Source organism: Dermacentor albipictus, chromosome 4 (assembly GCF_038994185.2).
Source record: "Dermacentor albipictus isolate Rhodes 1998 colony chromosome 4, USDA_Dalb.pri_finalv2, whole genome shotgun sequence".
NCBI lineage: Eukaryota > Metazoa > Arthropoda > Arachnida > Ixodida > Ixodidae > Dermacentor > Dermacentor albipictus.
In genome coordinates this window covers 168438331-168465750 of record NC_091824.1, presented here as the reverse complement: position 1 = coordinate 168465750, position 27420 = coordinate 168438331, and the positions used below count along the sequence as shown (strand labels likewise).

At 44.0% G+C, this 27420-nt stretch overlaps 2 protein-coding genes across 9 annotated transcripts in view; one reads left to right on the top strand and one right to left on the bottom strand.

Annotated features, from left to right (window-relative positions):
* Positions 1-9037, bottom strand: part of LOC135910090 (GA-binding protein subunit beta-1-like) — a 74162-nt gene extending 65125 nt beyond the window's left edge. Inside the window, exons 1-4 of one of the 7 annotated variants that reach the window (XM_065442104.2) lie at positions 8726-9037; positions 8046-8092; positions 6642-6785; positions 5026-5223 (exon numbers count right to left, since the gene is read on the bottom strand). In XM_065442104.2, coding sequence (XP_065298176.1) covers positions 5026-5223; positions 6642-6785; positions 8046-8051 — 348 coding nt within the window. In that variant the 5' untranslated portion in view covers positions 8052-8092; positions 8726-9037. Of the gene's footprint in view, positions 1-5025; positions 5224-6641; positions 6786-8045; positions 8093-8177; positions 8672-8725 lie in introns of those variants that run through there. The other 6 variants (XM_065442106.2, XM_065442101.2, XM_065442100.2 and 3 more) reach the window with 6 other exon arrangements.
* Positions 9038-9379: 342 nt separating this feature from the next.
* Positions 9380-27196, top strand: Stt3B (catalytic subunit 3B of the oligosaccharyltransferase complex). 2 transcript variants are annotated; one of them, XM_065442099.2, is made up of 16 exons: positions 9380-9720; positions 10585-10693; positions 11576-11685; positions 12580-12668; positions 14092-14246; positions 14958-15057; positions 15710-15808; positions 16802-16948; positions 17524-17727; positions 18398-18651; positions 20799-20986; positions 21675-21846; positions 21974-22147; positions 22246-22359; positions 23367-23642; positions 26608-27196. In XM_065442099.2, the coding sequence occupies exons 1-15, from the start codon at positions 9557-9559 to the stop codon at positions 23640-23642; spliced, it is 2355 nt and encodes a 784-aa protein (XP_065298171.2). In that variant the 5' UTR covers positions 9380-9556; the 3' UTR covers positions 26608-27196. The 2 variants fall into 2 exon arrangements, with proteins under 2 accessions (XP_065298171.2, XP_065298169.2); XM_065442097.2 differs by having other exon boundaries at positions 9384-9720; positions 23367-23573.
* The last annotated feature ends 224 nt before the right edge of the window (positions 27197-27420 follow it).

Below are 27420 nucleotides of genomic sequence, written 5' to 3'. Positions count from 1 at the left end.
TCTGGTCGGCAGGGTGAGAGGCTTCGGTGGAGATGTTGACAATGCAGCGTCACTTCCAGGAGCTGCATCTTTTAACTTTTCCGAAGGTACGCGCCCAGGTCAAAACGACGGGCGACAACTTTGCAGCTCATGGGACTAGTGACTGCTCAGAGACGGTGATTGATGACGCTATGTGGTCGCACTGTCAGTGGCATGCAGGTTAGGCTTGGCTTGCAGCTGGATATAGTGAAAACCGCTGTCTGGATGAGGGCTGTTCAAGAATGGCATCGAGGACCAGTGGTTGCGATAGTACTGGCGACGTGACCAAAGCGGCGGCAACTGAAGCAAATACAGTGGAATCTCGATGATACGATCACGGCTAATACTAATTTCTGGATGATACGAATTTTTCTTTGGTCCCGGCTGAGCCCCATTACTTTGCAACGTGCTAAAGAACGGTTGTTACGAATAAATTTTCGACCCGCGTCGGTTGATACGAAAATTACCGAAGACACTTTGGAAATTCTAAAGTGTGCTTGGCAAAAGCCAGACGCTGCTGCCGTCTGTGCTCCGCTTTTCTAGCTTTGCTGTTCGGTGAAATAGCCAGTCGCTGCTGCCGTCTGCACTCCAATTCACTCGCTTTGGTGTTCGGCGATATCGCCTGTCGCTGCTGCCGCTTTCGTTCCGCTTCCCTGCCTTTGATACCTGGCGATCTAATCAGTTGCTGTTGGCGTTTCTGTTCTGCCTCCCTTGCTTTCGCATCTGGTGACATGTTCAGTAGTCGCATGCGCATTCGCTCCTTGTTCTTCTGGCGTTTGGTGTTGGGAGAATCCAACATCCGCTGCCGCTTCCCCGAACCGCTTGGTGCGCTATCACTGGGCTGCTCCGGAGACATGCGTCACACCCACTCGACTGCAACAAGACGTCTGGCGTAGGAGCGGCAGTGCAGCTGCCACCGCCGACGCGCGCGCTCGTTCTGCCGCTACTGTGCAACGTCACGGTGATGATGATGATGATATTGTGGTCAACCCTTTGTATCGGGTGGACGTGGCAACCACGTCCAAGCCAGAATGACACTCTATTGCCTACCTATCGAGCAAAGCAGGCACAGGTAGGAAAAGGAAGGAACACCAAAAGAAAGAAGAGAAAAAAAGAATGCGCTGCACTGATAAGCAGTCATTGGGGTCCATCCGCAAGCGCCACTCGCCAGCATTCAAGGCGCCTCTTTGTCTCTGCGACTACGGCTCTGTCTATACCGCATGCACCGTCACGGATGCACGGTTGCTGTGCGCAGCTGCGCCCTCCACCGGCGGAGGTTGCGCCACTGCGTGGAGGAGAGGCCACAGTTGGCACAATTCCAGCGCACAAACAAACGCAACCGCGAGCATGAGCCGCGGTCGGCTCATGCTCGCTCATGAAGGCCGCGAAAGAGAACAGCGCGCCGCCACGCAATTTCTCCCTTTCTCTTTTGGTGTGGAGGCGCGGACATGGCTCCGTACAGCGTGGAGGCCGTGACTGGGCGCGAAGAGTTTGAAGCGGTGTCGTTTTTGTTGCTTTGTTGTTTTTGTTGCCTTGTTGCCCACCACGGGCAGCTGAAATGCTGCACTCGCTCGAAGTTCTTAGGCGTGCTATGGCCGCGGATGAAATCAGCGATGACACGTGCACGCGTTCTTATGGATTTGAACAAAGTCTGCTAAGTGACCTCACAAAGAAAAAGAAGCAGAAGGACATTAGAGACTTTTTCTTCAAGAAATAAATGCTTTTTACGTATGTGTGCCTCAGTGAATTGACCTCTGACTGTTAAATTTAGCTAGCTTTAATTGTTCCGATGATACGAATTTCGGCTAATACGAATATTTTTCGTGATCCCGTGAGATTCGTATCATCGAGATTCCACTGTAGGTCACTCATCCGGTGTTCGGCACTCTGCCATGTTGCGAGAACCTCGAGGTATCCACTGATTTCGAGTAGGCAAGAGCGATGGATGTTCAGTTGGCTGGAAAGTGTCCACGGTGCAATCTGACTGCAAGCCGACATTGGCGAGTTATTGGCGTACAATAGCCTGAACAAGGGGAACCACAGGAGCGCATCTATCGTTGACAGGTGGGTAGAAGGTCGCAGGACACATGGGTTCCAGTTCACGGCACACAATCTTCGTCAGCTGCTCCGAAGGCTGCTGCCGCCATGAAGAATAGTCTTGTCTGTCTTCACAAGACGATGTTGCAGCTGTATTGGGAAGCTGTGCAAATGACTGACAGATATGACAGCTTTTCACCTGCTCAAAGCACTTTCACTTTGTGATAACCGAAGCATAGTTTTTACAAGTGAGTAAATTGAAGGCATCATCGGCGATACCTTTTAAGACATACCCAACTTTCTGAGACTCTGGCATTCCAGCGTCGGCCTCGCGGCCGAGTGCCAGCATGTCGTGTGCAAAGGCGACGTAGCCTTCTGTGGTGATGCCAACTCTTTCTTGGCGACGACCTTCTGGCCCAGTGGTTTTCCAAAGAGATCTCGCAGCTTCTGCTTGCAGGTATCTCAGACACACAATTCTTCTTCACAGTTTTGAAACCACACTCACGTAGTTCCTGCTAAGAAAGATATGTTCATCAGCATCACTGTGGGATCCCATTTGTTGTGGCGGTACCCGCGCTCATACATCTCCAGCCAGTCATCGACATTGGTGCCGCAGAAGGTTCCTGTATCCCGTGGATGCGCGAGTATGACAGTTGACGCAGTCATTGCCAAACTAGGTACCGTCTCCTGCGACATTGGTGAAGAACCGAAGCGGTGGCCACTGCGAAGCTCCGTGCTAAGCCATTACCCAGCACCTCCACCAAATGTTATGAAGAGGAAGCCCAATGCACAAATGTATGTACAACTATTTACATGGGGAAAGTTAGTGGTAACCGCGCAGGTTGGTGCAAATGTCACAGCTCCAGGAGACAGTCTACCACATCCTCTTTGTCTCCCTCTCATGCGCACAATCCTGTCCAAATGCACCATAAGAATATTTATCATAGAAACAAATTATTGCACTTTTGAAATCAGCTGGTAAAAATACATTAACTGTGCAAATTTCATTGAAATTGTTAAAAAAATAAAAAAGCTTTTTGAAGTGCCTCGTCCCGGCATAGGGGCTCTGAACCACTTTTTATCGAAGTCGAGAAATACATTTGAAATTAAAGAAACGACACTGTGTCCGTGTCGTTCCTTTTATTCTTGGGTTCTTTCTTGTGCACTAAAAAAGTTGTTACTATGGGTTATTAACATGCACTAGCATATGCTCTTTCAGGATTCCGGATGTTCATGTAGACGCCACTGCTTCAGATTTTGGCACCAACTAGTTGCAAAATGTAGCCAAGTGCAGTTGTCCTCAACGAGCCGCAGTGCACTCAGCCAGCGGACTCATCGCAGCACCCTGCAGAGGCCACAGTATCTGTGCTACATAGTAGACCGCAGCTAAATGCAACTGCAGTGCATGTGTACAGCATTGGCTTTGCATAAGACAGAGCTTGAGTGCATGCTCACACTCATATGCTCCAGTCTGGCCATGCTACATTGTGCGGACTGGCTTTGTCCTGCACCAGCTTGACCAACGGATAGTAGCCACATCCAACTTGCACATTTTGAAGCGAAGTCTGCCAAGGCGTCTAACCAGGAGCGACCAGGAGTGAGCGCACGCTGGCAAGCATGCATGTGATCTATCCTCAAGTTTCACATGGTCTGAGACTAGCTCAAAACGAGTCTAAATTAGTGAGACCCGACGCTTACAACACCGATAAGCAGGGTGGCCAAAGTTTAATTCCTACGCGGGCAGCCGAGGCCAAGTGTGAGCAGGCAATAGTTGGCGTCATACGGAAGTACGTAATTATTATTGAAATTTGAAAGCAGACTTTCGCTTACTTCAGCCTGTCTATTAAACATTGTCAATAAATGTGCACAGTAACAGCAGGAAGAAGCACACTAATGCAGACACTCTTCTTGATTGATGTCAGCTATTGGCCAATAGCAGCCACATAAGAAAATCTGCTATATTACACAAGAAGGTACCCAGAAAAGAATGAGGAGCAGGCAGCTTCTGTTGAAAAGAGAGCGTTTGAATTAAAGGTGACACTGTGCCCTGCTTGCGAGTTCCGCACGCTGCATACGACTGCAAAATTTGGCCCAGATGTTCAGAGCAGCGTATGCTATCCATGGACCGTTTTTCACCAAGCCCGAGGAGTGGTTCAGTACCCCTTTAAGTGGAGAGAAATTCTGTAGATGCGCCGCCAAGTTGATCATACCATGGGGAGCACATCTACAGATGCACAACTCTCTCACCATGATGAAGAGAGCGATTCAAAGGAAATGTATTTTTATTCAAGCAGAATATGTGCTACTATGTCTTAGAAGAAGTAGTAAGTAGTAGGGGTATGTTTGTTTTCGAGATGGCACCACTTTGCTTTCGCAGACAGCAAAGAGGGTAGCGAGTCTACAAACACGCAAATCAAAGTCGAAACGCTTTGATGAGGCGAAGATACCAAATGCTTTGACAGACAGCGAAATTGCAGCATTGCCGGAACAGAGTGATGATTCTGACATGTATACGTTTTGGAGCTTGACAGTGACTCCAACCACAAAGGTATAGCGACAGAGAAGAAGAGAATGACATAGAAGAAACAGTTACAACACCTGTGAATCCCAAATATTGGCATGGCAGTGGAGCCGAAAGAACTGTTTGTTTTTCAAGGATGTCCTGGGATGGACTGTGATGTTGGCATGGGGAGGTGCTGCATCGTGCTTCAATAGTTTTCACATGAGAATGAGCTTTTGAAGTGAAAAGGACGGTAGGGTAACATTAACTAATTGCTTGTTGCATATCAAAGTTTCGTTAAAAATAAGCATTTTTTCTTGCCTATAACAAAATTTTTGAAAGAAACTCCCAATGGCGTAGCGGTTCTTGAGTAAAACATTCGCCAATTAAGAGATTAATGCTTGTACACTGTGAGCCACCTCGACGCCCTTTTTCGAAATGCAGCTGCAAGAGCCCTTCTTGGCACTCACCATGTCCTTGGCTTCAATGTCGGCCGAGTGCTTAAGCAAAAGCTCCACCACATCCAGGTGGCCCTCTTGAGCTGCCACATGCAGTGGGGTGCGGTCTACCTTGGTGCGTGCGTCTCGGCTGATGCCAGCTCGCAGCAGCACTTCAGCTGTCGCCACATGCCCGTTCTGAGCAGCCATGTGCAGGGGAGATGTGCCCAGCTGCACCACAAGACCAGAGAATGCTTTTTTTTCTTCCCCTTTCTACTCATGAAAGGTAGAAATGCACATGCTCACAAATCAAAACAGGGCAAAGGCAGCCAATGTGACCCAAAGTGACCAGAATCCCCTGCTGCCGCATCAATTTGTATGTCGCTATAAAAAATGGGCTTAACAGTGGACTACACTGTACATACATCCTGCGACATTTTGGTGGCACATGCATGGCTGTGAAAGGCGGAGATATTCTGTTGGAAGTTAGCGCTGCGTGTTGTCCCAAGGGCATTCTATGTGTGTTGTGCCTAGCTACAACAAATTCAAGGCATTCTCAAGCCATAAACAGCAGCTTACTCGTATCCTTGTAAAGAAGAGCATACAAGTAGGTACATCTTGCCACTACTGACCTGTGGGGCCTAAAGTTAGAAAATGACAAACTTGAGAATGAGAAGCTAAGCATAGTGCAGAGAGCAATGAGACGGAACATTATAGGCATAGTGTTAAAGGCTAACTACAATGAAATTAACTTGGGCTGAATTGGTTATAAATGAGTAGTACTGTGTTCTACTGAAGCAACAAAAAAAAAAACTGCAGGGTGGGTAAGTGTCGCATTTTCTTATTAATACCCATTAAATAAATCAGAAAACATGTGCACTTGATCGTTAGCAAATATGAAACAAATACCAGAACATTGCCGCCAAGATTTTCAGCTAGCTGGGGTGTTGCCCCTTCTCAGAGGTCATGCCAAGCAACCATGCTGCTTCTCAATGTCCTAGATTCTGCATCATTACCGGCACAAAGTAATGGTGGTGTTTTTTTCAGTTTTCGTATCAAAAACCTATTTTTACTACTTTTCATGATGCACCCACTCGTGCTTTAAACCTAAATTTTGTGTGAAGATGGCTCTATATGCACATTATCTGAAACATTGCTTCTTACCTATGTAGTCCATGATTTCGTTGAAGTTTTCTTTTAAAGGACTGGATGATATCGCTGTATGAACTAGCAAATGGTAAATGGATACTTGCAAGCAACATGACACTCCTAAACTGAGCTAAAGCAGAAACATGATGGTTCAAGCAGAAAGGACTGAAGCATGCACCAGAAAAAGTGTTCTGCTGTCCAGTTCAATACAATGTTATAAGTTTTGTAACCACAATAAACATGCAGAGTTCTCTCTGCTCAGGAGGCAACACTAAATAGGGCCCTGAAGATTGATTACGAGGGCAAATCCAGTGTAAATCCCACCAAACTGCTTTCAGTGAAACTCAGTGGCCTAGCCGGCAGGCCAGCCGCGAATATTTTAAAGATATTCTATTATTGCTGGTTGCGTTGCATATATCCACAGAAGAATGCTTCCAGAAATGCTTATTATTTCTTTCACAGTGTTCCAGTGCTTCAACTGAAGTGGTTTTAGACCTTACCCAGTCAGTAGTGAAAGGAGCACCACTGGTCATGAGTTGACGAACTTCTTCAGTCTCGCCATTGCGCGCAGACTCCAGAAGCTGTTTTCCAAGGTCCACGAGGGACAGGGAAGGCTGTGGCACAAGTTGCAGTGGCAACGAAATCTAGATATTGGAAGAGATTATGTCATTGCATAAAAAATCTGAAATTAGACAGACCCCCGTATTCTAGAAAGCTTAAGAGTCAAGGATTGTTTAAGAATACGGGGAAAAGTCATGCTTCCATTCGACAATTTCTTTATTCTGCACCACAAAGTGATTACCAAACAGGACAACAGCCAATGAAGCTTGAATGATAATCTTTCTTCAAAAGACACACACTGGCCTCAATTTCTAATGCTATCAGGACAGTGCACCCAGGCATTTCTGTGTGCCCAAAGTCCTCCTTGTATTCTTTTGTACAACTGACAGCTTGTGTGACCCAACTATACATGTGGAAAGCCTAAAACTTCATATTGTGTGGCATCATGATGTGGACATGCCACGAACAAGGAAACTTCCTTGCAAGTTACCAGTACACTGCAAATAGGAAGCATAAAAAATGCAAAAAGAAAAGCATGTCAACACATTTGTGATGAAACAGTGCATACATAAAGATTGAAGGTGAGGAAATGCCACACACACACAAACACTGTACAATTATGCTATGCATGCTCTCAAACCCAGAACACACACAATGGTTGAGTGGCCTTCTATTGTGTCTTATCTGTTTGTGCTGTTTCTTCGTGAATTTCAACTGAGTTGCCCTGCTATTCATTTTGCTGTGTATCAATTTGACTAGCAAAACCAGTGTCGTGAGATTTAGGTGCCACTCCAAACACATTCCGCGCTGCGCTTCCAAAGATGCTGCTGTGTTAGTGACATTTTGTTACAGAAAGGCCAAACATTCTGCTCCTGTTGAACAGATCATGAAGTGCACCAGAACACAGCCAAAATTTTACAGGAAAGAAGACAGGACAGTGCTTCACTAACAACTGTTGTGAGTGAAGCACTGTCTTGCCTACTTTTCTGCAAATTTTTGTATGTGTTCCGGTGCGCTTCAAAATATGTTCAATATGAACTATGATGAACTAGCCCGAGAACTGCCAACTCGATGCATTATCGTCTGCTCCTGTATGAAAGAAAACGGGCCACCCCGCCCGCTTTTCGGAACCTTGATATAACCATATCCAGATTTTCTCCGCAAGTGCAACTGTGGGCGTGCGTAAACAGATGCATGTGCAGAGTACTGCGTGCACACAACACGGCATACAATTTGAGCAGGAAACACACATCACTCAATAGATAGCCAAGTTCGCAAAATTTACGATGAATAATGTGCATGAGCAATGCAATAATGCAATAATGCATGAGCTACGGGCTTACCTCCATTGTGTCATCAACGGGTTCCTCTTGGAAAACATCCAGCACTCCTGCACAAGAAGACCGATACGTGAGTTTGCTATGTATCATTCGGGTAAGAACAGTAGACACGAAACTCGTACGTTGGCGCCTCACCTCACAAGCGCGACGCGACAGGGAGTATTCACGCACGTTATCAACACATACCGGCATACCACACATCACGCTGAAACAAACTGGCGAACGGAACGAGTGCTACAGCAGCGAATGTATACTAACACGACACAAGCTACGTACTACAGAGGCTACCAGCGAGGGATTCGTCGGACTCGGAAAGACACTGGGGCCATGCACTCGCGTTCGCCTGTGGTAGCAGGGGGCCAGGGCTAAAGCTGGCATCAAGATGGAGAACGGCATTAGGCCAGACCATTGCAAAGCGGCACCAAATCGAAGACGGGACACATCCGAACGTGCTGTCACGCGCATCTCCGCGCTGTATTTGATCATTCGCGCGAGGCAGACGCCATTGAAAACAGGAAAACGGAAGGGGATCTCGAAACGGAAGCAGGCTCAGATGATCCGGCTGAAGACGCGTTTCCAGAGGCGGGGACGCGCTGCGCCCAATGCGCGCCCAACGAGCTCGCTTAGGTCGCAGTTGACCCAGCACCGCGTGAGAGGTCGTATATAAAAGTTGACTATCTCACCTTCAGCCTTTGATGCTGCGCCAATTTAAAGACAGTCACTCAAAGCTTGACTTTCATCAAAAAAGTCCGTGAAAAGGCCCAAATTTCCGGAAGTAAGACATTTTTCCGGAAATACACCTACGTTGTCTCCGTTTCCTCCGAGCTACATTCCATAGTCATTGCGCAATGTATTACTGCGCTAGTGACCAAATGCTCGTATTACCCGTTGCGAAAGGTGTAATAGTTTTCTTAGCTTTAGTCGTAGTTGTTTTTGTGCACATCATCCAGTAGGTTGTCAAATAATCCTCACAGACGCGCGAATCGCCGCAGTGTGACAACTTCTGAGTACTAACATGCACCGATTATTGAGAACTATGTTTTCCGGAATGACCTTGGGATACGTCACGGTCGTTACGGTGATTGCAGCAACGGTACCGGTAATTAAGTTAAAGTGAAAAAGACTCCGAAGCAACTAAATATTTATAAAATTTTTGACATTGTACGCACGTGTAAAATGAATCATTTGTGTCAAACACTTATTTTTATTATTGTTATCCGCATCTGTGCAACTGCTCGTAACTATGGGTAACTTGAGTAACACGTTTATGGTTTTTAATTTCGGTTCAGAATAAAACCGATAAAACCGCATTCGATGCGCCGTCTACTCCAGATCAGCAAAGCATGGACACCATACGATTTTCTTTGAACTTTTATTGTTAATAAAACGTGCCGCGTGGCTTCTGCTGACGCGCAAAGTTGGCGCTGTCGTCGTCTGAAGCCAACTGTGTTCCTCTCCTGTGGCATACGCTGGTTGGTTAGCATTCCCCTAACAACGTGTCGGTGTTTACCGACATGGCGGGGACCGGCAAGAAGTCGGATGGTCTGTTTCGGCAAAGTATCGGTTGGCATACTCTACTTCGTTTCACAATCTTGGCCCTAGCATGGCTCGTCGGCTTCAGCTCCCGGCTTTTTGCTGTTATACGCTTCGAGAGCATCATCCACGAGTTCGACCCATGGTAAGACCCGGTGCCCGCAAGTTCACCCCTCCTTTGACTGAAGGACTTGTAGATGCAAAAATGTTCCCACCTATGCGACGATCTCGAGGGACAGAAGGCGGCTACGTGGAATACTCGTCCTAGCGGTTTACCTGCGTTCCGCGCAGGCGCAACGCAAAGGTGGAACGCGCGAAACACGGAAGCGCACGCACGGTGCTGTGCGCCGTGTAGCAGGTGCAAAAGGAACACTGCTGCTTCTCCATTGACCCCAGCTTTACATAACCTTTAACTTAACCATCAACCTTGAAACTAATGAAAACTCTTAAATAGCCGAAGTTCTCAAAATTTTAAGCGTATGGTTGCTTTTGCATCGTTACTTTCTATCGAGGCCAGCGCACGAGCACAACTCCTGGTCGAGATCGTAAATTGTAACAGCGGATCGATTTTCATTACATATAAAAATAATTCAACCTAAGTACTATTACGTATCACAGAGACATTCATTTTCTTTTTATATTGCGAGCGTTTGCCATTTTGTTGATGAATGCGCACAACCCGCTCGGTACTCATTCCATGCATACGTGTCGCCCGAACGCATGCTTAGAATGCCCCGTTTTTTCATGACGTACCGTACGCAAGGGCGCATTGGAAACACGGTACGCTTACCTGTATTCTTAAACGTTTGATATGGACAACGAAAGGGGACCTTTGGATTCGCTCTGCCAGCATTCGGCAACTGTGCACGAAGCAGCTGGCCAGGCTCAGCGGTGCGCAGTTCCACGCCGCGCAAGCTTTGACCTCTTCGGAATTTGACGAGTTGCATTGTAATGCTGAAAACAGTGCTAGTCGCCTTACACTAAAAGGCTTATGTTTGGGCTCACGCAGGTTCAACTACCGGTCGACACACTACATGGTCAAGCATGGGTTTTACAATTTCCTAAACTGGTTCGATGAAAGAGCCTGGTACCCACTTGGAAGGATAGTGGGTGGAACGGTGGGTAATCCGGTTTATCCAGATGCACTCTTCCAGTACGATCCGCAACAATAGGGATGTGCATACCACATTACTAAGCTGCTGTTCGATTCTCCCTAGTTTAGACACCAAATTTTTTTTTTTTTGATGGTCTACAGACTGCATAACATACAATTCTTTGTACAGCACTAATGATCACATTCCCTTTCCTAACCAACTTCAGCGTCAAGGAAGATTTTGAACAAATTTCATCCCTCAAGATAGACTATAGTACAGCATTGCAGCTGCGAGTATCATTTATATTCCTGAAATAATATTTACAAAGTTTGTACTTGGTAAAAAACATTTAAAAAAAGCATGCCATAATTTATATGCATGCACCTAGTCTAGTTCTCTACAATAACTTAAGAAACGCAGCTGTATGTGCAACTGAGGGTTGCTGTGTTAAAGGTTTGCTTTTTTGCTATTTTTGTAGACTGGCAGCAGCCTTAAAACAGCTGTGCAAGGTGCATATGAAAACACCAATCATCTTCACTGATGTGCAGCTTGTGTGAAACTTGTTAAGCTTTGTTTATTTAACAATACCGCAGCAACAACGCACAATGCAATGCAATGTTTAATGAATCTGAGCACCTCTTAAATCTTGTGTGTGGCTTAGTAGAGCGTCTGACGTATATGATGAACAAGCAGTGCGAGATCCAAACACTGGCACGGGCCCGTCAGCGTAGCAAGTCATCATATTTTCTTTTCTCTCGTTTATTTCACTTGTTCATGTTAGAAGCCTTGTTTTAATGTAAAAATGTCATCTAGCAGCGTTCTGGCATGTGGTGAGAACAAGTCTGTTCATTGTGTGTCATTATAACCTTCTTATATTGCTTTCTTTCTTAAACCTAATTTATCCAGGTGTATCCAGGGCTTATGATAACTTCTGGGGCTATCCACTATGTCCTAAGCCTTCTCCACATAACTGTACACATACGAGATGTATGTGTCTTCTTAGCACCTGTCTTTAGGTAAGTCTTGTCTTGTGTCTAATGGCAATATTCCTGAGCATATTTGCAGAGTTTCATAAGTGCGTGTAAGGCACAACAACATACCGACAACTTATAAATTTATTTATTGAGCTTCTTGCTATATCGTACAAAAGGTCACGTATATACTTGCATTGGCCTAAAAAGCCATTTACACTCTCTCTAAAGGGAAAGCTGTTCTGTGAAAAGTTGTGGCTTCAACCACATACAGGGGATTACACTTTATTTTCACTGTAACTGATAGCAGCACTCAGGCTTAAACAAGCGTTGCTCAAACTTGTTGGCTGTATACCATGCAAAAAGGTTTACTAGAGCAACTTTCAAGAAAGCAAGCAGGCTACAGTACTCTATGCAGCAAAGCAATTCACTTTAGCTTGCATTTGTGAAACTGCCACTTATGCCACAGTGCAGATTGACTGTATAAAATTGATTCATATCTTCTAGTTGTTAATTGCTTCTGTGATGCATCGTCACACCTTAACTTTTGTTATTGCTTGACTATTCTGCTTTTCATTCTTAAGGCCAAGCGCATATAAACGTGGCTGAGTTGGCAATAAATATTTTTACCACAAGCTCTTGTTTTTTTACGACAAACTACATTTAACTGCTTAGCTATGCCTCAGAAAGAAAAATAAACTTGTTTAGGTAGGTATAGTAACTTAAGTTCAGTAAACAAAGTGGCTGCCTTCCTGTATCTTGCTTTTAAGTTGGATTACCACCTTTATGTGAAAATTAGTTTTGATAGTGACTTGAATTTGACAAGTTTACAGGGAAAAAGTGCCTGTATTCTTTTTACATTAGACTAGCTTTGAAACAATAGAGCTGTTTTTTTTTCCTCCTGCTTAATCATTACTTAATTGTGCATTGCCATTTCAGTGGGCTGACTGCACTTGCGACATACTTTTTAACAAAAGAACTTTGGAATGATGCAGCAGGTCTTTTTGCAGCCTGTTTCATTGCTATCGGCAAGTATTCGTGCTTTTTTCCACATCTGGACTGCTCTGAAATTCGGAGTGTTTTTTTCTAATGACAAATTGATAATGAAAAAGCAAATTCATATTGGCACACCAGACTAGTTTTTATGTGATTGAAGTATGTGGCATATTACCATAGTTGATCTGAACTTCATCATGTGATACCGTTTTCTTTGCGGTAAAACCAGTCAAAAATTCGAAATCTATCAGCAAAACTCTAGTTTTTATTTGATTTGAATTGTTCTGTTCATGTTTTATTTGTCAATTACTAACATGGCTTAGAAAATAAAATTTTGAATTATGCTTACCTGTGAAAATGATGTGTTTGTTGCTCATAAAAAGAAAGTCACAGTTTCACGCAAAAAGCAAAGCATCGATTGTGATAGCAAATTAGTAGATAGCTATACAAAGTGAGGATAGTAGTTTTATTGGTCATATAAACTTGTAAACATTTGCTTACTTAACTAAATTAACAAGCACTGTGTCACACACACACAGGTAAACATGAACACATCTCGCTCGATGTCTGCGGAAACTATCTGTCAAAATGCTTGAGTAAGGAATTGTGGCAGCAGCAGCGATCGAAATGACCTTCGAGCTGACTCTTGCTTCAACATGAACGAAACGTCAAGCGCACAGCTTATACAGTGCTCCCGGCACTATGTGCACTCGCAAACATTGCAGATTGCATTCAAGATACGGCGCTTGTACTGCACTGCAGAAGCCAGTAGAAAAGACTCCCCCTCCCCCTACATCACCTCACTCCCATGCCTCGCCCGCGCACACAAGATTGAGCCACATATGCCGGCTCACCCTTGCATGCTTTCACTGGTACACACAGCAAATGGCGTGGCGACAATTTTATCGTCCTTGGGACTTCATACAGAACCTCACAGTGATGCCAATGGCAGAAATCTTCCTGGAGTGTCCATATAATTGCTATCGCAATAAAACACATCTTTTGTTAGGCATTAGGGAAAAAAAATTACAAAAAGTGGCACCAAAGCATACACACACACCCAGTGCAAACTTTCAACTGTTTATTTTTCAAGAAACCACATTGCATGCAAATTTGTCGTGGCTTCAGTAAGCTCAGAAACATGTTGTTGTGCATGTGTTGTGGCCGCCTGTGTATCGCACGCTGCTTGAAAATTAAACAGTTGATGGTTGCAACTGTTGTCTTGCATTTGTGTACGCTTTGGTGCGATTTCTTCTTTCAGAATTTTTTCACAGAATTTTACTGCCTATGCTACTTAAGAGTTCGTTTTCTTGTCACTGAGACAAAGAAGATGAGAAGGCATTTCCTCACAGTGAAACGTAGCTTTTGTTGAACATAAGGAATGGCAGGCATTTACATTTTCTTCAGATTTACACTTGTTGGACTACAATAACTAGCTCATTTTCACTTGCACAGTGCCTGGATACATCAGCCGTTCAGTGGCAGGAAGCTATGACAACGAAGGCATTGCCATCTTTGCACTCATGTTCACATATTTCTTGTGGGTCAAGGCAGTCAAAACTGGTGCCATCTTCTGGGCAGTTCTTACTGCACTTTCCTACTTTTACATGGTGAGTGGTGAACAGTTCATCTGGCAACGTGAATGATTTTATTGTAAAATACTAATTTTTAGAGCTTCTTTATGATTGTGATAATGAGAACAATTACAATTTTTGATATGAAGGGAAGTATTGATCTAAATGTGTACAAATAGTCGCTGGCCAAATTCACAGAGCCTGGCTTTTGGACCCGGTAGATCATTCAGACCTGCCCTTAGCACCTCTGCCCACACCATAAAGCCAATGTATAATGGCGATTAAAATTTCTGTCTCCGTAGCATGAGTGTCATAACTGAATTTCACGAGTAATTCATTCTACATAGTTTTAGATAATCGTTATGTCCCCACAGAATAGTCTGCAAATTTATTAATAGTCACCATGTTGAATAATAAAGCAGTTTCTTGCTATTTCTCACCAAATTTTAGCATTTCTTGTCTTTGACTGCTATATTTTTTATATTCCGAGATTGGGGGGAAATTATGGAAAGAGGAAGCAATGTTTGTTTACTTACAGGGAGACGTGGGTGTATTTGCTATAACCCAGTTGTTAGCCATTATGCCTATGTTTGAGATGCTTTAACATTATACCCCATATAAAAAATTTTACCGTTACAATCTTCATTTGCAGTAAATAAGCATTCATTACAGTTGGCTGTTAGAAGCTGGCTAGACTGTAAACAGTATTTACATATTTTTTTTGTTCTTTCTTTCTTCCTTTGACAGGTCTCCGCATGGGGTGGCTATGTCTTCATTATTAACCTCATTCCACTGCATGTGTTTGTGCTGCTGCTGATGAACCGGTTCTCAAATCGAATCTACATAGGTGAGTTTTGTACAGCTATGAAGAAAGGGCAATTGGAAAAAAAGAACTGCACGATAATTTCCTTGGTGCACTGTGCGAGTGTCTATTATATTTTGCATAAATACTTGTATACTTCTTAAAAGCATGGCGATGCAGAATTTTATTACAATGGAATGCACAAGAATTTAATTTAACTATATAGCTACATTACAGAAACAATTCATTTCAGTGCTCAAGCATGTCTAGGGATGCTTGCAAGACTTTGCTTCTGTTGAATTTTGTGCTGTAGTGTAGTGCTCATGAGAGAATACAGAGGGAATACGCTCGTAAGGGAATGTTTGGTCTGAGAGAATACAACCATCTCTGAGACTCCAAATGGATTGGTGGCATGGCCAGTGGTACTGTATACAAGTGCTACAGCACAACCAACATGTTTCCATTATATTTTTGCTCATGGAAATTTTGTTCTTGGCAGCAGTGGTATGGTTGCTATATTAGAATGCTAATTTATTGATTTATGTTGACTTTCTTTTCGCCTTTGCATCCTTTAAAACATGGTGGCTTTGATAAATATTGTTTCACATCTCTGAGATAAAGATGAGCTGGCATTTTCTCACAGCTAAACGTATGCTTTTGATGAGCATGTGGTCATGCATGTCACATTTCTTTCCAGCCTACAACACTTTCTTCATACTAGGCCTGCTCATGTCCATGCAAATCCCATTTGTTGGCTTCCAGCCAGTGCGCACTAGTGAGCACATGGCTTCAGCAGGTGAGCCCTTCATCTTCTCCAAAGTGTCAGCGCTGCACATGGTGTCTAGAGCTAGAATAAGACGACAGTTGTGCTCTCTTGCTATTGTGGTATACACATATTCTTTGTGCCCGCTGCCATTGGCTTAACACATTCACTGTGGTGTGTCATGGTGGTTATTGCAACTGTGAAAATACAGGCCTTTCCTGTAGTGCAGAAGCAATATCTTTGCAGAAAATCAATGTGGGTGAAAAATCCTTCTCTTTTCCAAAGCACAGGGGCACAATCTCTTCGATGCTTGAGAAAGATGCAAAAAAGCATGACTGGTGGTCACATGCATTGGGACGTTGAAATGTGCTGGAACTATGCTTATGCTATATCAAGTCTGCACACACTGTGTATTATATGATCTTTTTACTATAGAATTGTTTAAGAATCATGCGGACAGTTATCTAGTAGCCATGTCTCCAACTTGGAACAGCCCCTCCCCTCAACTTAAAAAATATATCACGTTGGTATGAGTTGCACCTCTAGCACCCTTGACCCTTTTGCAGTAGTTTTCGCGAGTTCGGGACATAGCAAATAAATGCAGCCTATGCCCTGGGAACATGTTTTCTGGCTAAAGTGCTGGTTGTCGCGCATTCACAACAATGTTTTTCAGCGTTGACATGCAGTGCCATCTAGTAGCAATGATGGGAGACTGACAACCATTGTTTAGAGTCGCCTTCAACGAAACAATGCCCCATTGCTCATATGTGCAATGTAAACTATTTTCTACAGGCTTTGATTGAGGACATAAAGTCAGTACATGCTTCCAAGACTTTTTTTTTGTATTGTTTAGATCTTGAATTATGTTGGGTATGTAGTCAGCTTGGGAATGCAGCTAACTTTTTGTGTTTACTATGGTACGTCACAAATTCGCGACATTTGGCATTTATGGCACTTAATAATGGCACTGCATGAAGGCTTGTCTTGCGCAACTTATTTATATAATTACCTTTTCTCTGTGTCCAGGTGTATTTGTGCTGCTCAATGCCTATGCCCTGCTCAAGTACCTGCAAACCTTTTTCTCCCGGTCCGAGATGAAGACTTTATTCTTTGGCGCTGTAGCTGCAGTAGCTGGACTGGTGTTTCTGTCTGTGGTCATTCTTACCTATGCAGGTGAGCTATGCTGTGGCGAGTTTTTTCTGTAGGCCGTATATAAAGTAGCAACAGAATGTCTTTTTTGGTTCCCCCCTCCCTTTTTTTTTCAGTGTTCTGTTGTATCAGTGCACACTCTGAGCTCTAAAAGAAAATGTAGAAAATTTACAATAAGCTTCCTTTGGCCTACATTGGCTTAACCCTTTCACATTTTTAAACTACCAGAGTGAAGCTCCAGTCTCGTATCATTCCAGATTGCAAGTTTTGTAACTTTTCTTATTATTGACCAGTTATGACCAACCCAGTTTTAATAGTAGCCTTTGTGTAAAACCTGTTCTCACAAGATCGCTCGGAAGAGCGTTATTCCAAGCAATCTTTGCTTTTTCTCTTGCGCCTACTTGTATTTCGAAGATTGATTCATACTATTTGAGTCGTGGATTCACATGCCTCTGGTATCGGTGCCCAGTCATTTAAGCTTTAAATATTAATGGTTTATTATGCCCTTGGAATGTTACTCTGGTACGAAAAAGTTTGTCGACTGCAAATCACTGAGGGTCATCCTCACCCTGTTGCTTTATGGCTCTCCTCACTTGCAGGCTACATTGCTCCGTGGAGTGGCCGCTTCTACTCCCTTTGGGACACGGGCTATGCCAAGATCCACATTCCAATCATTGCCTCGGTATCTGAGCACCAGCCAACCACGTGGTTCTCCTTCTTCTTTGACCTGCACGCCTTGGTGGCCACGTTTCCAGTTGGCCTCTGGTACTGCGTCAAGAACATCAATGACGAGCGGGTGTTCAGTGAGTGTTTCTTTGAGCACTCCTCACGTTGGCTGCTCGGGCTGAATAATGCTAAGCTGATAACATGCTCTAGCACTGTTTTGTTTGGGCACTCTGTGCCAGTATATATGCTTGGTGGCTGCAGTGTTAAGACATTGGACATAATGTCATGCACTCAAGGTCATGGATGGACTGTGGCAGCTGCACTGCAGTGGTGGTAGAATTCAGATCAGTGTTTGACAAATTCCAGAATCAAAAAGTAAAGCGCAGGTGCTGTCTACTTGGTTTGTGTTTTCAGGTAACAGGAAGTAAATTGAGCGGAGGGAATTATGTAGTTGAAATTAATTAGATGTATCCCAAAAGTTTGATATATATTTTTAACTGAAAGTTACTGGAAGAACTAGCCAAGTAATGCTTCTGTTTTTAAAGCGGACAGGTACTGAGGTTTGGTTATGGCTAAGGAACCTTATGTGGCCATAATAAGGATGTGTGAGGCTTTCACTAAATTGACCTTTGTACACTTGCAGTGCCTTTTTTCGTTGCAGATGTCACCCTGCGAAAATTTTTCTTTAAGTCGGTACACATTTTAATACTTTGCATGTCCGTGTAATTTTCTGTATATAAGAACTAGTATGCCAAACAAGTACTGCTATGCTATGTTTGCATTGCTTCTGTGTTCCTCTGCACGCAGTTGTGCTGTATGCCGTGACATCGGTGTACTTTGCTGGAGTGATGGTTCGGCTGATGCTCACGCTGACGCCTGTGGTGTGCGTGCTGAGTGCCATTGCCTTCTCGAGTACCCTGAAGCTGTACTTGCAAGAGGAGGAGCCCAAGGCTGGACAGCAGGGCAGCAGCAACCACCAGGGTGGCCAGGCCAGCAGCAGCAGCCAGGGCGACAGTGATGACAGTGATGACGGCCGTGAGAAGAAGAAGCTCTATGACAAGGTGAGGGCATGCCAGTGTCCTTTTTTATACAGTAATGGTATTTGTCTTGCCTTCTATGTCTTTCTTTTCCTTAAAAGGCTTTTTGCCAGATTTGTGCATTGCTAACAGACGAGCATGGTGCATATATAATGTACTGAGAATTGTGCCTGTATTACACTGATGTATGCTGTGAAAACAGCTGAAAGTTCAAACAGCAGCCCACAAACCCTTACTTTTGATGAAGCCGCACTTCCTGGCAGAGAAACGTCACACCACAGGCAGGTCTATGTCCCACTGAATGCCTGCAACATCATTAATTATGGCTCATAACTATGGCAAAACATCCACTGCAGAGCGTGCAAAACCACCACTGGACAGACAACAAACTTTAATGAGGTCCTGAGAAGCGCTGCCCTTAGAGGAGCACCGCAGGCCGCTCCGACGTGAGGACGGGGAGGTCTAGCCTCACTGCTGCATCATGGGCTCTCTGGGCAGTCTGGAGTTGTGGGAGGTGCTCAGAACACTTGATGGCAGAGCTCCGGTGACTTGATTGAGCTCCCGTAACGAGGGGCACCGCCAGAGCATGTGATCTAAGCTGCTGACTGAGCCGCAGTCCGGGCAGGTAGACTTGAAGGTACTCGGAGCAATAATGCTGAGGAAAGCCAAACTGAGATATGACCTAGTCTGCAACATTCCGAGTGTGATCTCGTGAAACCTGGACAGTTTACCGTACGGGGGCAGAAAAGCCTGCCTGCCCATATGATAGTGCTTGGTGAATTCATTGAAGGTGAATAAAATGTCTTTAAATACCTACGTCCTCCCGGGTGCAGAGGCGCGCACCTGAGGAGTGAGCAGTATCATTGAGGTTAGTGAGGGAATCTAGCTGAGAATCAAGATGTGCCAGAAACCAAGTAATGGTGTGCAGGGATATAATCTTACTGCCGAGAATTTTAGAGGGTTCGACAGAAATGGAGCCAGAAACAAAGGCCCTAGCCACCAATTTAGACTCTGTGTAGGTTTGCGATCTACTATCATCCAGGAGGGCGAGAGCTATGGCCGCTTGCTCGGCACTCAAGGGAGTAGAATCTTTGAAAGATGCAGAACTGAGGGCTATACTGGGTGGCATCTACAGAGCAAGCTGAGCGAGGTTCTTCCCTAACGTGTCTGAGAAGTGTGACAGCCCTGGTGTTGTGCCTGCCGACATTGTGCTGTGGATGAACGTTACGAGGAAAGGAGAGGCCTAGTACAGCCAAATTCTTCCGGCCTGTGAAGATGACAGCTGAGCTACCTGGGCAGATTCCTGTGCATCGATGATCTCTTCCAGGGTGTTGTGAACCCCTAGCTGCACAAGTCACTCAGTTCTGGCTTGCATGGGAATGCCCAGCACCCTCTTTATGCTCTTTCGAATGAGCGTGTTCAGCTTCTTCTTGTGGGTTTGCCAGCAGTGCATGGCCCCCACGTACGTGATGTGGTTCATGAAAAAGGCGTGAAAGAGCCTCAGGAGGTCGTCTCCTTTGACACTTCCCCACCTGTTGGAAACTCTGTCGGTTAGTCTCATCATGTTCTCGGTCTTCATGGTGATTTTGTTGATCGTTCGACCGTTACAGCTGTTTGACCCTATCAGCATGCCGAGAACTCTAAGGACGTCCACCCTGGGAATGGGATTACCGTTACTCGTGCGGAGGTTTATGTCAACTGCCGACCGCGGCACTCAGCCCTTGGGGTTTGGGCCTCTTCCTGCTGGGCCTATATAGGAGGAGCTCCAACTTGCTTGAAGAGTGCAAGAGAATAAAACAATAAAAAACGCGGGGCTCGTGACATAAATGTGACTCAGTCCCACTGCTTCGATATAAAAGGCAGAGAAGAAACGTCACTTGACACTAGTCAAGACTTACGGATTGTGCGTCTATGTTTGCAGTTAAGTTTGCCTCCTGGTGGCATGGCAACACATTTAAACTTATCCCATCTCCTCAGTGAATTAATCAATTTGAAAAATTATTATGTTGGAACGCTCCTTAGACGTCATTTACAACTTCTTGTGTGTAGCCAAAGTTTCTGATTGGGCATGGTGGGGGGCCTTTTAAACGCATCTGTGGGGTTTTACTGCATAAGCACACCTTTATGTTCAAACAAAATGAGAAAGTTGACAGCACTTGTGTGTTCTACAGGCAGGCAAGCTTCGCAAGATCAAGTCTGACCAAGGTCGTGAGAATGTGGGCCTAGGCACCAACGTGCGGAGCATAGTGGTTGTTGTGCTGATGATGATTCTCATGATGTTTGCCGTCCACTGCACTTGGGTTACCAGCAACGCATATTCCAGTCCCAGCATTGTGCTTGCTTCCTACAGCTCGGATGGGTGAGTAATCTTCGGCAAACTTGAACTCTGACAACTTATATGTTGAGACAACTGAAGTCTTGTTCAAAGATAGACCAGAAGAACTTCAACATGTTCACCCGTCAGAGTAGACAACAAAGTGTTCCATACTAGCATTGTAGCATACAAAGGGGCTTGTGTTTGCCTAGAGAGATGCAAATTATCTTGTTGAAACACCGACACTAGACTCATGCTGCTACCTAGTTCTCTAGTTCTTAGGTTATTCTTATCATAGTAACGAGGGAAGCTCAGTGCGACAGTTCTTCAACAAACATGATAAAGAACAATTTCTTTGTCAGTGTGTGCCACCTGGAGTTAAAAAGATAAGCACAGTGTCTGCTTCTCAATTTATGGCTGCATGTGGAGGCTGCTAGTAAACTAAGATTTTTTATGTTTCCATGTTCCAAAATATTGTAGCAAACGGATGTACCTTCATGCAATCATTATTTCAGCTTGTGCTCAAAGAAAACATGGTTTACCAAAGAAATCGATCTAACCAAAAATGTTTATGGAAAGCAGCCAATGGAGCAACACCCCTCTCCTCCTTGCTTCCAGTTTCATCCTCAGTTTGATGTTGACACTGGATGCCATTAGCTACATGCTCCCTGTCATGACACTGATGCTGGCACACCTAGTCCTTGCATTGATGTTGGCACCATCTTCCCTTTAGGTCAAGGGCCATCTTGGACGACTTCCGGGAGGCTTACTACTGGCTTTCTCAAAACACACATGAAAATGCACGTGTGATGTCATGGTGGGACTATGGGTATCAGATAGCAGGCATGGCCAACCGTACAACTCTCGTAGACAACAATACATGGAATAATAGTCACATTGCACTGGTCAGTACCTTGCATTTTTTGTACATTTTGACGGTGCTTGATCTTGCAGTGCTTATGCATCATAAGATGTGTAAAAGTGCTGCGACTTGAATTTGCTGTTTGTGCTAAGGTTTCTTATGATTTACAGGTAGGAAAGGCCATGTCATCAAATGAAACTGCAGCATATGAGATTATGAAAGCACTGGATGTGGACTATGTACTTGTCATCTTTGGTGGTGTGATTGGCTACTCCGGTGATGACATTAACAAGTTCCTTTGGATGGTGAGAATTGCAGAAGGTGAACACCCCAAGGATATAAAGGTAAAATATGACTGTATGTTAGTGAAGCAAGAGCTTTTGTGTCCCTGGGTGACTCTACTGTGTAAAATTAATGACCTTGTATCTTTTAATCTTGGCAGGAAACTGATTACTTCAATGACAAGGGAGAGTTCAGAGTAGACGAGTATGGATCCCAAACACTGCTGAACTGCCTCATGTACAAGATGAGCTATTACCGCTTTGGTGAAGTTCAGGTGAGATGGCCTTTTTAATGCACATTAATGTGAGCATTAATATGTATGCTGTACAGTGATGAATGAAATTTTTACTGTACTGAAATTGACCACCTAACGTTGGTTAGATCATAAGATTCATGTTGATGTTAAAGCTTAGCATGATGACGGGCAAACTACGACGGGTATTGTACTTTGTGGGTGCGGCACATAGCTGAGCCACTTCGGCGCAATAACAAAAATGAGCGAGGCCACGAGGTTGCAGCAACATTTGATTACCTATGACTTCAATCGTACAAGGCCCACTCAAAAAGATATTTTAAAGAATTAGCTGCACATTGGGCAATGCAGGCTTTCTTGCTGTCATAGATGATTGATGATGCATTTTTGCATACGATGCACAGCATGGCAACTAATTTTTGTGTCTTGGGGCTCTTGTGATGTCATGTTGCTGCTGACAGAACTAGCTTTGGTTTCACAATCAAGAACCTTGTGGTGAAACAATTTGATAATAAATTATATAATGCACTTGCATCTCTGTGTTGCAACTTATTATGTGCAATTGCATATCCAATATCAGTTTCCTACAAAAATTCTGGTGAATTTGGCTCTGAGACTGTTCAGTTACCACGAGAATCGTGGATGTGCAATAAATTGTCAAATATTGGTGCTTGTGGCTTCAGATGTTCTTGTGGAGTCATTTATTATGCGCTTAATTCTTTCAACATGTTTAAGCAATCATAGCAAGGCAATAGGTTTCTGTACATGTACATAATCATTGCATATTGTTAGGTTTATAATGCTGCATTATGTTCAATATGATCAATATGCAGTCACATAGAGGCAAATCTGTGTACTATACCCATCATTAATTACCGTGCTGGTTGAACTGTCGTACTTGCAGCTCCCGCAGACGCTTAGTGCCAGATTTTCCTCTAGTAATTTTTGCAACAAACTCTATGCCCCATAGTAATGTATAAAATTGTAATGCTTACAGCCCTGTAACACTAAATGCCTCTGCCTTTCAGCTCGACTACCGGTCACCACCGGGCTTTGACCGCACACGCAACATGGAGATAGGCAACAAGCACTTCACCCTTGAGCACCTCGAGGAGGCATACACAACCGAGCACTGGCTGGTGCGCATCTTCAAGGTGAAGAAGGAGGCCAACCGTCCACGTATCCCCTATGTTCAGCGCCAGATCAAGGCCCGGAGCACCTTTGTCTCCAAAAAGGTAAAGCCACAGGCAGGGGCCTCTTCCCCATCCCACAACAGCGGCAGCGGGCAGAGCAGGCCGCCTTAGGTGAGGACGGCTCCAAGCTTTCACACACACACACACACACGGCACGTGCCCTGCCCGTCTCTGCCTGCTGCATCCATCAGACTGCCTGCGTGTCTGGCCACAGTGTGTGCGTTAAAGTTGCACTGCAATTGTGTCCCTGTGTGTGGTATGGCTTGCTTCAGTAGAGAGTGCTGCAGCTTGTGTGCTGAGCCCTGTCTGCAAGTTTGGACGAAACTGGAAACCACTTTGGAGAAAGATTACAGTGCAGTCTTAATACAGCAATATGACAAGCACAGCTATAACAAAGAAAACCGAACATGTTCGCTGCCAATGTCGGCATGTAATGAATATAGTAATACATGCTTATAAGAAATATGGCATAGAAAGGGGTGTGCTTGTGCCAGATGGGACTTTGTTATAAACAAGGTTTGACTGTACCTTCAGAAAGACGCCAGAGCAGGGCATTCAAAGAACACCGAGGGTAAACATTGAACCTACCGAGATCATACTGGATTGCCCCTCTAGACACCTTGCAATGTCTGTTTTATGCAAGGAGATTACTTAGTTGTGCACAGATTTGTGACTGAAGGGGCCACACCTTTTTTCGTCAATTCAAATCGCCCATGACAAGCAGGGCCTCTTAGGTGGAACTGCCAGCGATTTACGGAGGGTTATGCCTTGTTGGGTCACTGTTGATCAAGCCCTCACTCAGTGCTAATGTCAACTAACCATGTCAGAAAACCTTGTGAAATTGACCAACCGTATTTTCCTTCATGGTGAAATGAAGTCCAATACGTCTTTAATTACGATATCATCAGTGGCAGACCACCATTTGCTACATTATTTAGCGGGAAGCTGGTACATACTGTAATTTCACATTGCTAAAACCAAGGCTTTTGGACACTTTGGAGCACTAATCTGTCACTTTAGCTTGATGCAACATTTATCAGCCTTTAGTGTCCCTTTAGGCCAAGTTGAACTGATAGAGTAATGTTAACATAGCTAAGGCTACTACATGTTAGATATACAGTTGGACCCCCTTATAATGATACAGGTTTTACCACTATATTGGATATAACAATAGGCAGCCAATGCACAGTCAACTTTCGTATGTTTTTTATGGTGAATTAACCTGCTTACTATAATGCTCCCATGCTGTGTTGTCGGTTAAATAAATGTTGATCTGTGTAACTATAATTTAGTCTGAAATGGAATAGTAAAAAAGGATGAGCAAGCTAAAATCTTTCTGTGGTGAATCTTGCAAATTTTTTTTTTTACGTTAAAGTACCTACAAATGTCTGGCGATAGGCAAATGCTGTTCATCACTGAAACACATCTTTAAGAAACCAGGTTTGTCTCAGTTTATCAACACAAGGAATGAACTCATCTTTTTTGCCTTTAGCGTTCCTATTAATGCACGTGCAGCAGGAATAAAATCTTTACAGTTTAAACAGCATTAGCATTGAAACTGAGGACACATTCGGTGCATGTTAGGCAAGATTGTTGCTGGGACTGCCTGAAAAATGAAGATTTGTCACTCTTGAAAAGGCACTAGTGGCTGGATGTTTGATCTGTGTCAGCTATAATGGGTCATATGATGACTGACGAGCTTCATATATCTCTTCCGCAGCAAACCACAAGCAAGTTATGATTGTTGTGACATACAGTATCTGCAACTTTTACTGTCAGCATCTTTTGATGAAACTGCTAACTGCAAGGTACTCTTCTGTCTGCAGAGAGCCATGTTGTAATCGAGCGCCTAACATTGCCATACTGCTTGCCTGACCAACTACTAACCAGCCTTTACACACTTGCATAAATGATCTACTGAAACAATTGTATGGAATGGTCATTACTGTTGCCTCAGTTGGGAACTGCTAAGGGGCATGTGACTGATTGCAATCTGTCGTGAGGCTTGAGGATTTAGGTCTTGCTGAGTAATTGTGAGTTGGGGCTAGTTAGAATGCCATGGTTACAAGTAACGGCATGAGTAGGCTAGCACAGCTGCGACTTTGTGTTTTCATTTTCTTTTCTTGAATTCAGCAGCTTGCTCTGCTGCATAACATAGAGTGAAGCATCTTTATGTACATGTACAGCTTGTTCTATATTCCTGCTGGGATCTGTGGTATGGGCCATGTTTCCACTGCTGACTTTCAGTTGGTTAGTCCTCTTAGTATGATAGCATTTACATCGTTTATGAACGACAAACATACAAGAAAGTGAAAACATGTACAGAATCTGCATTATCAAAAAGCAAAGTGAAAGATGCTGTGCCTCTGCTAAAGTCTCACAATAAACATATGCCATGTTCAGTTCCTTGTTAGACAGACAAATTGAGTGTACAGATGCTGATGCATTTGGTGCTGCACTGGATCATTTCAGCAATGCTGATTATTTATCTTGTGGTTTTATTACTGCAAAATTGAGTTCATGTGAGCACTTATTGCAGTGTGCACTTAAGCCATAGTCGCATAACCAATTGTTGATTGCTGTGTCATCTCTGTTTCTGGATTATGCACAATCGTGAGTTGCAGAAGCGTTTTGTGGACTCGACATCAAAAGCCTTATGTCACAGATACCCAAGGCATTAAGATCTCGCTTTTATGTATAAAGGTGTCACATTGGCTATCACTGGTAGTTTGTCATTTGCAGATGGAATGCAGAAAGCTCTTGTTTTGTTAGTAGTATGAACGCCTTTACAAAAAAGAATTTAACTTGTGAATAGGTTCGATAGCCCACGTACAAAAACACCAGTAAAAGCAACTGCTAAAGTGCAGTACTCCGGTGCGCTCAATGCAAGCATCAGTACAGAAGCGCAAGGTGTACATAATGAGGCGCAATAGTGTTCTAGTACTAGCGGTTACTGTATACATGTTCTCAAAGTCTAATAACTGCACCTTTCTTGAAATGCCATAACAACCCCAGGTGAACGGTGTGCTTACAATAACTGTTGCTGTATCATGCTCATTCTTGTCTTGTTTTCCAGAGCTCCCGCAAGAGGAAGGGATTCATCAGAAACAGGCCCAATGTAGTCAAAGGAAAGAGGTCAGCGAGAAACGTGTAGGACTATCAAATCAAATTTCTTTGCAAGGAAAAGAAGCTGTAAATGCTGTCCCCAATGCACGTGGACTTGCGCATAGTCATCATATGAAGATGAATATTTTTTTTTCTTTGTTCTTTTTCACTTGCTGCGGACAACCGTGGGTGCCTCCATCCAGTGTGTTGTGTGTGTGCGCATCGGAGTGCAAGTTCAGCTTTTGTTCATCTGCTACGGGTGCAAACAGGGGCAAGCACCTGCTCTCTCCATTTTTTTTTCCTGTGGCATTCACTGCTGTTTGTGCAGCTGACAAAAGAAGATTCCATTGCCCAGAGAAAGCTTAGTTTTTATTTACCACTGTTTTTTGTTGGCTATTTTTGAACTCTTACTGCGGGACATGAGTGAGCAAGCACTTCTGTGGTGGTTTTGTTTTTTTCTCATTACCGTGTGGATGACTCATTATCAGAGAAAGTGTCTGGGGTTGTTGATATAATGAATTTTCTTTGGTAAATAAATACATTAAGGAATAGCTCCCTTATCCTGTGTCTCAATGAAGCATGGGTAGAGTACTTGCAATGTTTTCGCCCACATTTATTAACATTGTTCCAGTCAGGATTGCTCACTACCACAAACATTACATTTGAACATTCGCTCCTCACACATGTTAACACTAAAACTCGGCCTTCTGCAATAAAATGAGTGAGAAGGGGATCCAACAGGCTGAGTGTTTTGTTTGCAACCATTTAAAGAAAATGGCCATTC